We start from the raw sequence: 10486 nt of genomic DNA, 5'->3' as shown, positions 1-10486 counted from the left end.
CCCGCCGGGCCCTTGTCGATCACCTTCAGGTTGAGGATGACGCGGCTGCGCTTGGGCTCGCGGGGCTTCACCTTGCGGTTGATGATGCGCACGGTCTCCGAGAAGGGCGAGATGGGCGGGCGCAGGCCCGGGCTGCCCCCCTGCGGGTCCGGGCGCGGCAGGGGCCGGCGGGACATGCGGTGGCAGCGGCGGATGTCCTTCTTGAGCCGGTGCACAGCGGCGCTGGAGTGCAGCTTGGGCGAGGAGGCGCTGGCGCTCGGCTTGACAGAGAAATGCACATCACTGATGCGGAGGGCCTCGGCCTGGGCCCGGGCCTGCGGGCAGAGGGGCGTGGTGGGACCTCCGGGCGCCCCTGCGCCAGCCGAGCCTCGGCTTGGAGACTGTTCTGGGCGGGACCAGTGAAACGCAGGCCGCCACTCACTGAAGGAACAGGGCTGGGGGGGGGGGTGCGACCCTCGCTGGCACAGTACCGGTTCCCTGGGGACCGGGCCAGCTACAGGGCTGTCAGGGGCCTGCACCCCGAGGGCAGCCCCTGCCCAGCCTCTTCTCTGCCCAGCCTGGTACTCCTCCAGGGACTGATCCTCTGGGATGGGCTGGGGTGGGGTGGACTCCCCAGCTCTAGCCACCTACTTGCAGTGTCCTGGGCACCACCATGCCATCTTGCCCTGGCTTGACTAAACTCCAGCTCCAACCTGCCTCCCCAGAGGACCTCCATCTCTCTCCATCTCTCCCCTGGGGCCCCTCCTCCATCTCCAGCCACTGTCCTTGTCCTCCTGGGTCTGCTTCACTTGTCTGCCCAAGTTGTTGCCTAACAGATCCCAAAACCTGCACCTCGAAGCTTGGGCTAGAATTGAACCTGGTTAGGCAGGACTGGCCGGAACAAGCCTACATGTGGCATTTTCCATGCTCCACTCCCTGCCAGGATGGCCTGAGGACAGGATGACAGAGCAGAGGCCTGTGACAGCCAGAGCCCAGCTGCCATTCCAGCCCCAGGTCAGCCGCTACACCTGGGGTGTGACAGGGCACTAAGGAGACCCCAGGTTCCAGCCAACACACCCCTTCTAGACGAGGCACGGAGAGAGGGCTTGGGGCTTTGAAGGGCACACAAGCTGTCCTCCTCCATGGTGGGCAGCTGGGGCCTGCACACACGCAGCCCTCCACCAGCGGCCTGTGTTCTCATGGAGGGACAACAGGCGGGAGAAGAGTGATAGCGTAACGCAGTGCCCAGGCCAGCCCTGATAGGGAACTGGACTTGGGTCCTCACTCAGTGCCTGGTGTGCAGGCAATCCCAGAGGCCGGGTCCGCAAAGGCAGGGTCTGGGGTGGAGGCAGTGGTGGAGGACTGACTGCAGGCTAGGGGCCGAGCCTGAGGGCAAGGTGGTGACTGCCCCCATCCAGGTGGCACAGTGAGGGCAGAGAGGAAGGACACATTCCTGCAGTCAGTTAGATCCAGAAGTAGAAACTGTGTTTGGGGGCCTATCCATCTTCCATCTGCCAGCATCCAGGAGGCACCACTTCAGACAAGATGAGAATGTCTGGCCACAGCCCCCAGGTGGCTGTACCTGCTGACTGAGGATGTCTTTGGCATATGGCCCTCACAAGCCCCTGGGAGAAAAACACCTGAATGCCACCTGGTCTTTCCCACCCAGACTGGGGTGTCCTGAGGCTGCTTGTCAACAACCCCATTGGCCACTAGGTGGCAGCACACAAACCAGTGTTGCCAGCTACCATGGCAACCCAGGGACTGGGCTCCTCCTCCCTTCCCAGACTAAGGCAGGGAAAAGCTCAGGTTTTCTTTAGCCTGGCAAGCTGGGTCCTATTGCAGGTACCCGCCACGAGCGCAGGGCACGTGCTAAGCGCATGCGTGGATGCCCGTTCATGCTGCACTTATCCATGAGTGTTGGGCTCCTGAGCAATCTGCTAGCGTGTACTTCACAAACTTCCTATGAGAAACATGGTAATTCCTATTACTTCTATGATCATTAATACATATTTCTGGGCTGGGAAGGTGGCTCAGTGGTAGAGCGCTTGCCTTGCATGCATGAAGCCCTGGGTTCAATTCCTCAGCGTCACATAAGCAGAAAAAGCCAGAAGTAGTGCTGTGGCTCAAGTGGTAGAGTGCTAGCCTTGAGCTGAAGAGCTGAGGGACAGCGCCCAGGCCCAGAGCTCAGACCCCATGACTGGCAAAAAAATAAAATAAATAAATACTATTTCTCCCCAGGTTGAGAATTCCTTTGAAGGTAGGACCTGGGCCTGGTGAGTTAAAAAGTAATTGTAAGCCAAAATGTTTACTGTGCTCTTGTGGGGTGACAGGTAGGTAGTATCTAGACTGATGGGGAGTCTGTGACTGTGGAAAAGTTACTTGACCTCTCTGGTCTCTTTTTTTCAGGCTTAAGAGGGGGCTAACAGGTTCTCCCTCTCAGGCTTCCATTCCCTTCAGGCTAGTTCCTGCCAGAAAACACCAAGTGCAATTTGCTGGCCTGCCATAGGTTCTCTGAATCACAGAGCAGCAGATTTGGGCCAGGCTGTCCTTACAGCTCCTTACAAACAGCCCTGTTGCTGGGTGGCAGTGACTCACGCCTATTATCCTAGCTGAGATCTGAGAATCATGGTTTGAAGCAAGCCCAGGCAGGAAAGTCCATGAGACTCTTATTTCCAGTTAGCCACCAGAATACCAGAAGTGGCACTATGGGTCAATGTGATAGAGCACTAACCTTGAACACAAAAGCTCAGGGACAATGCCCAGGGCCTGAGTTCAAGCCCCATGACGAACAAAAAATAAACAGCTGTCACTCCTGTGCTACCTGTCCTGTGAGGTCTATATCGGGGTGCTGCCATCCAGCCCCACCTACCAACTCTGTAGCCTTCTTATTTCTTGTGTACCCATCTTCTCTCCTGATCCTGACAAATATTCCCCAGCCAGGAAGCTGGGTGGCAAGACCTCAGGCAAGTCACTTCCCCTCTCTGGATCCCTGACTGCTCCCCTCTGTGCAATGGGACTAATGAGCCTCACTTCACGGGACTGTTGAGAGACTCAAAGGAGGTTGTAACCCATGCTCTGCACTGTTGGCTCCTAGGCAGCTCAGGAACTGTAAACTGAAAAGGCCTTTTCTGAACCCAGCCATCACCCGCGTGGCCGCTAGGGGGCGCCCCAGCTGTGCCGAGAGCTGTCACACCGCCCCCCCCCCGTCCAGCCCCTCCGCCCCCCCCCCCTCCGGGCAGGCGCCAGGGTTAAGGCGGCTCGAGACCCGTTAGAGGCAGCACGGTGGGTCCAGGGGGTGGGGTGGGGCGGGGCGGGATGGGGTTGGGACGGGGGGTGCGTTATAGGAATGCGGATTTCTGGAAAACCCCCCCCCCGTTTCTGCTTCAAGACCCAAAGCAAACCCTGACACATGCTCCGTCCTTCCTCGGGGCCACCCCACCCCGCACTGGGCTGGGAGCCTTCGGGAGGAACGGACGCTTGGAGGTTCTGCATTCTGCAGCCTCTCCTCCCTCAGAGTCCTCCCTATTCTTCTGGTGCCAAATGCCACAGAATCGCAGCTGTCCAGTGGGGAGGGGCTCTGGGCCCTCTGGCCTTTGGGGGAGACTTGAGGTGACTCGGGGCGTCACACCTGCAGCTTCGCACGGGACGGACCCCTGGGGCTGACTCCCCAGACGCTGTTCTTTTTCTCATCAAATTAAATAAATACCCCAACCCCCAAGATGGCTTCCTCTGGAAATTCTTCCCTCCCTCTGCCAAGAAAAACAGGCTATGCTTCACCACGTCTTGCAATCCTTATTAGAATCCGCAGAAATAGAGGCGGGGGAGGGGAGGGGAGGGGTAAACTGAGGCTCAGGACCCTGAAGTCGGAGGAGGCCCGGGCCTAGGTGTGTGAACACACTCAGGTTGACACGATTTTAAGATGAAATTCAAATTAGGCCTCGGAGCGAGGTGTGGTGCGCAGAATTCCTCCTGAGAGGAGCTGGGCAGCCGGGGCGCAGGTGGCCCTCGTGTCTCCCCGGGCGCCCAGCCAGGAGGTGCGCCCACTCTGCCCCTGAGTGCCTACGGCTGGGGGGGGTGAGCGGTCTCACGGGCTGGGACAGCCTCCCTGCGACCTCCTCGCGTGGCACCCCCACCTGCTTCACGGCCCCCTCGCCTGCCCCCCCCCCCGCCTCCAGAGCCGGGCCTCGTCATCAGGATGAGCGATCCCCCCTCCCAGGCCCCTCGCTGGAGCTGGCGGGGGGGGGGCTCACAACCCCACCCCTCTTGCCCGGCTGGGGCTCCCTCTGTAAGGCAGAGGCAGCGGGGTTGTCCCTCCCTTCCAGGCCCCGTGCGGCGCCGGGGCCGGGGGCCCGCGATGGGGCTTGCTGGGGCTGGGCCAGGTTACCTTCAGGAGGAAAGTTTTGGGCTTGGGTCCCCTCTTCTTGGGCCCATACAGCTCACGTTCCCGCTCCCTGCAGCGGAGAGACCCAGAGATTAGGAAGAGCGGGTCGGGGGGTCGGGGAGGGTCGGGGACCCCCATCCCGGGCCCGCTCGCGGCCCCGCGCGGGGAAGGGGGGCAGGAAGGGGGGGGACACTCACTTCTGCTCGAAGGCCGCGATGAGCCGCGCGTCCAGAATGTTCTCCTCGGGCTCCCAGGTGCTGTACCTGCCGGGTCCCCGTGCAGAGCCCAGCGTGAGACCCGGCGGCAGCGCCCCGCGCCCCCCGCCCGGGCGCCCCCCCGGGCCCCACACTCACTTGATCGCCCACCCCTTCCATTTCACCAGGTACTCGATGCGTCCCTGCGAGACAGAAAGGGAGGAGAAGAGGGGGGAAAAAAGAGGGGGTTGGGAAGGATGCGGGGACCCGGGAGGCGGCGGCGCGGGGGGTGGCCGCGGAGCCGGGCTAGCGGGACCGCTGCGATCCGAGGGCCCCCGGGGGACCTGGGCCCGGCCTCGGGGAAGCCGAGGCCCGCCCGGGCCGGAGGCTCACCTTGCGGACCCGCCGCTTGATGATGGACTCGGCCGCGAAGACCCGCTCGCCCACGGCAGACAGCTCCATCTTGTTCGGCGGCACCCACAGCCCATAATACTCCCGGCTCCCGCGGCCGGTGCTGCACCGCTCGCGCACGCGCCGCAGCGCTCAGGCCCCGGCGGGCGGGCGCGGTAGGATGTGCGCGCGCGCGCGCGCTCCAGCTGTGGGCCGTCACGTGACCCGACCGGCCAGCGCACCGTTGCCACGGACCTCCCCCTCCCTCGGGGCGGTTGCTAGGGAAAGAGCGCTGGCGGGGCGGGGGCGCGCGCTGGCTCTTAAAGGGGCCTTGCCGGGCGGCGGGAAAGCAGGGCGAGGGCCTGGCTTGCTGGATGCCTGGCTGGTGCCCAGCTGGGAGAGACGCACTGCAGCCGTACATTGCCTTCACCTTCTTGCTCCGCTCCCCGAGCGCTGCCACCCTCTCCCCTCCTTCGGATTCCCCCCCACACACGCAAGGTCGTGTCAGGTCCCGGATGGAGAAGCGCCTGGAGCCCGCGGGGCTCCGCAGTGGCTGCGCATCCTCCCCGGGAAGTTTGCAAATAGTTAAATATGATACAGCAGAAATACATTCGCGTGGCCGTGCCAAGCCTTGCGGGACTTTCCTTCAGACCCCGCCGCCCCCGTCCCCGATCCATTATTTATGTGTCCGTGGGAGTACGGTTTTGTAACCAGTTCACATGAGTTAAAACAAAAACGCCACCGCAGGCCCGGGGGTGCACAGGCCCGGGGCGCCGCGTCTCCGGCCGGGCTGCGGGCTGGGCCGGCACCTGCCCTCGCCCGGAGGCGGCGGAGGCGCGCGGGGGCCCCGCACCCCGGGGTGCGTCCCAGCGGGTCACCCGGGGGTCGCTTGGCGGAGCCACCCTCGGGTCACAGCGGCGTCTTCTCCGCTTTCCCCGGCCCGCCCTCCCCCGAGGGCTCCGCCATTGCTCCCGGGGAGGCCGGACCCCGCTTTCCGTCTGGGGAGGGGCTGGGCCCGGGTGGGGACGCGAAACCTGCCATTCCTTTTGTTTTTGAACTACGACTATAGTCTTGTTCTAAACATTAATAACGCATGCAGATCTTAGGAAGCCACGCTCGTCATCTGAATAAAACGCTTGCTCGTGTGTCTCTACCGTCTTCTCGCCCCTCCGTTCTTCAGTGCCAGACACACGCCTGTGTCAGCCCCTGACACGTTACATACATGACACATTACATAGTTAATTTTTATGTTATTCAGTTGCTGTCTCGGACATCAATGTCATGCGATTGCGACCCGGGGAGGGAGGTTCCTCTCTCCCTGCCATTGTTTATTGAGAAAGATTTGTACGTTTCTCTGCTGCAGCCCTGAGTTCTTCCAAGTTTCACAGCGACCACATCAAATGTATTACCTTAAGAGAGATCCCTGGCCTTGCCTGAAGATCTTTCCTCAGGCCTTGCCTGAGGAAAAATAGCTATTCAGTGGCTAGCTGGAGCTGAATCCTGGTATAAAGATGGAGCTGCCCACCTGGAGGAGAGGATAGGGTTGGGTGGGCAGGTGATATATGCCAATGTAGAAGCCTGCAGGTGTATGCAGCCCGGGAGGGCAGAGGGAAGGACCCAGCTTGCATAGCCACTCATTGGGCATCATGTCTATAAATCCTAGGCACTCAGGAGGCTGAGATCTGGAGGATGTCAGTTCAAAGGCAACCCAGGCAGAAACATCCTTGAGATTCCATCTCCAATTAACTAGCAAAAAGCCATACTGGTCAAGCACCAACTGAACAAGAGCAAGGGCTGTGAGTGGTTCAAATCCCCAAAGAAAAAACAACAGCAACAAAAACAAACATCAGAAATGACCCATCTTGTGTTAAACCTTCCAGAAACAAAGATGGCATTTAATGAGAAAGTTACCTACCACATCGTGTGTCTCAAGTGTTAAATAAACATGAATTAGTTTCATGTTGCTGCTATAACCAATTGCCACGAGGCCTAGTGGTTTAAGATGACACAGATTTATTATGAGTTGAAGGTCAGGAGTCCCAAATCAGTGTCGTGGAGCTGAAGTGTTGCTCCAGGAAGCCCTGGTTCCTTCTGGGGGCTCTCCAAGAGAACCTGCCTCCAGTGTCATCCATCTTCTAGAAGCTGCTATTATTCATTGGCTGGTGACTTTGTCACTCAGCTGTGGCTGCCATCACTTTGCTTTCCCTCTGGCTGGTTGACCTTCCTCCAGGGGACCCTTGTGGTTGTGTTGAGTCCAGTGAATACTGGGGACAGTGTGCACATGGTAACAACCTTAACTGAACCTGGAATTGGCCTCCTAGTGCTGAAAGGGTCCTCCAGGCGGGAGGGTCATCTCTGGCTTTTGTATGGCTGTGTTTGAAGGACTGAGGAGCCTTCACATCAGCTGGGGCTTGGGCTAGGCCTTCCTAGGGGAGGGCCTTGAGTACTGCAGGAAGTTGAACTTTATCCTAAGCTGCAGCAGCAATGGGGGTCTCCTTGGGACCGTGGTGTCAAGGAGCCTTTCCCCTCCCATTCTCTCTGCCTCTTAGTTATTTTTTTTTAACTTCAACATGGTGGCTATTTTTTTTTTTTTTGGGTCCGGTCGTGGGGCCTGAACTCTGGGCCTGGGCGCTGTCCCTCAGCTCTTCAGCTCAAGGCTAGTGCTCTACCACCTGAGCCACAGCGCCACTTCCGGATTTTTTTCTTTTTGCTTATGTGGTGCTGAGGAATCGAACCCAGGGCCTCAGGCATGCAAGGCAAGCGCTCTACCACTAAGCCACCTTCCCAGCCCATGGTGGCTATTTTTATGGCTTATAGTATTTTGAAAATGGCTAGGTCTGGGTTCACTCAAAAAAATTCGTCTTGTGTGCTGGTCCTGAGGCTTGAACTCAGGGTCTTCTCAGCCTGGGTATGCTGTTCCTGAACGATTTCACTCCAGGCTGACACTCTACCCCTGGAGCCACACCTCCACTTCCTTCCAGCCTTCTGCTGGTTCACTGGAGGAAAGAGTCTCAAGGACTTTTCTGCTGGGGCTGGCTTCGAACTGCATTCCTCTTACAGGCATAAGCCACTGGTGCTCAGCCACTCAAAGTATCTGAGGTATTTGTAGACCTCTAGAAGCCAATCCTGAGGTAATGAACCCTTGGAGAAGATCACTTCCATTTCATGAGGGAAAAAGAGTCCTCTCTCCCTCCTTCCCTCCCTCCCTTCCTTCCTCCTTCTCCCTCCCCCCCCACCACCACAAGCCATAGCTCCAATGATGGTTATTGCCACAGGGAAGGGGGGGGGGAATCTCCTTCCCTGAATGAGTGGACTCCCAGGGAGAGCGCACTGTATGTAAGCCTGTGCTGTGGAACAGATTCTTAGTGTGAGACACCTACATGGTCATGGAAAACACCAGAATGGTGTTTGACTTCTGTAATCCCAGCTATGTAAGGGGCTGTGATTGGGAGGATTGCTTTTGGAGGCCAGCCTCAACTTCAACAAGCAGATGTGATGGCACACATCTGATACTAACTATACATGTGGGGGTTAAAGAAAAGAAAGAGGCCAGGCAGATTTGAGGACAGGGATTTTGACTCCCCACCCTGGGTGGAGGAGTGACAAGCGACCTCACAGCTATTGTTACAACAACTCATCAGGAGTGGTCCCCATGGGACATGGCTCCTCTGTAAAGCTTCAGGTTTCAGGGACCAGGTCTTCCACAAGGGTACCTGTGGGATTTAGGGGTCAAACCTTTATGAGCTAACCAGTGAGTGATTTGTGGGATACATGAATGGGGACTGTTGTTGAAGGGATTGCGGGGGGGGGGTTCAGAGCCAGCAAACACACAGTGGTGTCTCCCTCCCTCCCTCCCTCACTGCCCACTGGGCTCTGGGAATGGCAAGGGGAGGAGACTCAAGGATGCTCAGTAAAGAGAGAGACAGAGAGAGGCAGAGAGGGGCAGAGAAGCAGAGAGAGGCAAAGAGAGCAGAGGCAGAGAGAGACAGAGAGAGATGGAGGCAGAGAGGGACAGAGAGGGACAGGAGAGGCAGAGAGAGGCAGCCTGGCACGTAGGTGCCATCTGAGCTTAGAGTTCTCAGCTAATCTGTGCCTCAGTTTTCCTCATTTGTAAAATGGAGAAGATCGCTTCTACCTTGTAGAACTGTCTGAGGACCACATCTCATATGACAACATCAAAAGCATCGGACAGGGCTGGAAAGGTAGCTCAGTGGTAGAGTGCTTGCCTTGCATGCATGAGGCCTTGGGTTCGATTCCTCAGCACCATATAAGCAGAAAAAGCAGAAGTGGCGCTGTGGCTCAAGTGGTAGAGCGCTTGCCTTGAGCTGAAGAGCTGAGGGACGGCGCCCAGGCCCAGGAAAAAAAAAAAAAGAAAAGAACATCAGGCACATACACATAGTAGGTCTGTTACTGGTATCGTGTGTGTGTGTGTGTGTGTGTGTGTGTGTGTGTGTGTGTGTAAGCCAGCTTATATCTCAGGAGAGAGTGATGTATACTCACACACACACACATACACACACGTATGTTGTTTAATTTTAGCAGTACTGGGGATCTGAACTGAAGGATAGGCTCTCTACAGCTCGAGTCATGCCCCACCCACCCTCCACCTCTTTTTCTTTTCTGCTCTTTTCTTTAGCTCTTTTTCAGCTAGCTCTTGCTTTTTCTACCCAGGGTGAGGCCCAGATTGCAATCCTCCTACCGATGCCTCTCTCATAGCTGGGGTTTTGCAGGCGGGAACTATCACACCTGGTTTGGTTCTTGAGATGGGGGTCTTGCTTCCTTTCTTCCCAACCTAGTCTTGAACTTTGAGCCTCCCAACCTCTGCCTCCCAAGTAGATGAGAATTCAGGTATGAACTACTATCCCTGGCTACACACACACACTTTTCTTTCACTGCAAGTCAGTTTATTAAATCCATTCTAGAAACCAAAACTGTACTTGGGAAAAATGTCAAGCGCTAACCCTTTGCGTATCAATCATCGTGCTTCAAAGATTTCCTCCAAGTGCCTCTCATTTGCATCCCACGTGAACTAATTTAATCCTACTAGAATGCCACTGTTACTCCGTCTCACTGTGGAGAGTATTGGATTTCTCTTACTCCCAACACTGAGTCCTGTTGGGACTGCCCACGTGAGGGGAGAGCAAGACGTGACCATGGGGAACTGTGGAGAACTCCTGTCCCTGGGAGGCTGGGGGTGGATGGGTCCCAAAGACCATCCAGAACATGGAGCGGGGAGCTGCGAGCTGCTAAAGAAAGGCGGCTATTTATAGACAGAGGGCAGTGGAACTGTTTGGAAATATGCCTGACTATGGTCACCCTTGGGCAAGGAACCCAGCAAATGCTAGTTTGGGATGAGGGACCTTTTGGAAAGATAATTAAGACTCCACATGGAAGCCAAGAGAGCAGCAGTCTTTAAAAAAGTTAAGATAAATAAAATAAAACCTCCCAGAGACTCACAGCTCATTTCTGGAGGAAACCTAAACTCTTTCTGTCACCCTGGACATTCCCTTCCTGGGGGCTGCTGAGCTACCTGCCATGT

General features: G+C 57.2%; 1 protein-coding gene across 2 annotated transcripts in view; it reads right to left on the bottom strand.

The window, feature by feature from the left end:
• The window catches only part of Nptxr (neuronal pentraxin receptor), a 55795-nt gene extending 50702 nt beyond the window's left edge, over positions 1-5093 (bottom strand). Inside the window, exons 1-5 of one of the 2 annotated variants that reach the window (XM_013024890.1) lie at positions 4951-5093; positions 4717-4760; positions 4561-4626; positions 4367-4433; positions 24-314 (exon numbers count right to left, since the gene is read on the bottom strand). In XM_013024890.1, coding sequence (XP_012880344.1) covers positions 24-314; positions 4367-4433; positions 4561-4626; positions 4717-4760; positions 4951-5019 — 537 coding nt within the window. In that variant the 5' untranslated portion in view covers positions 5020-5093. The remainder of the gene's footprint in view (positions 1-23; positions 315-4366; positions 4434-4560; positions 4627-4716; positions 4761-4950) is intronic. The other variant, XM_013024891.1, reaches the window with a different exon arrangement.
• Positions 5094-10486: the final 5393 nt, after the last annotated feature.

The sequence above is a fragment of the Dipodomys ordii genome, unplaced genomic scaffold, assembly GCF_000151885.1.
Source record: "Dipodomys ordii isolate 6190 unplaced genomic scaffold, Dord_2.0 Scaffold79, whole genome shotgun sequence".
NCBI classification, from domain to species: domain Eukaryota; kingdom Metazoa; phylum Chordata; class Mammalia; order Rodentia; family Heteromyidae; genus Dipodomys; species Dipodomys ordii.
This window is presented reverse-complemented; position numbering and strand designations above follow the sequence as displayed.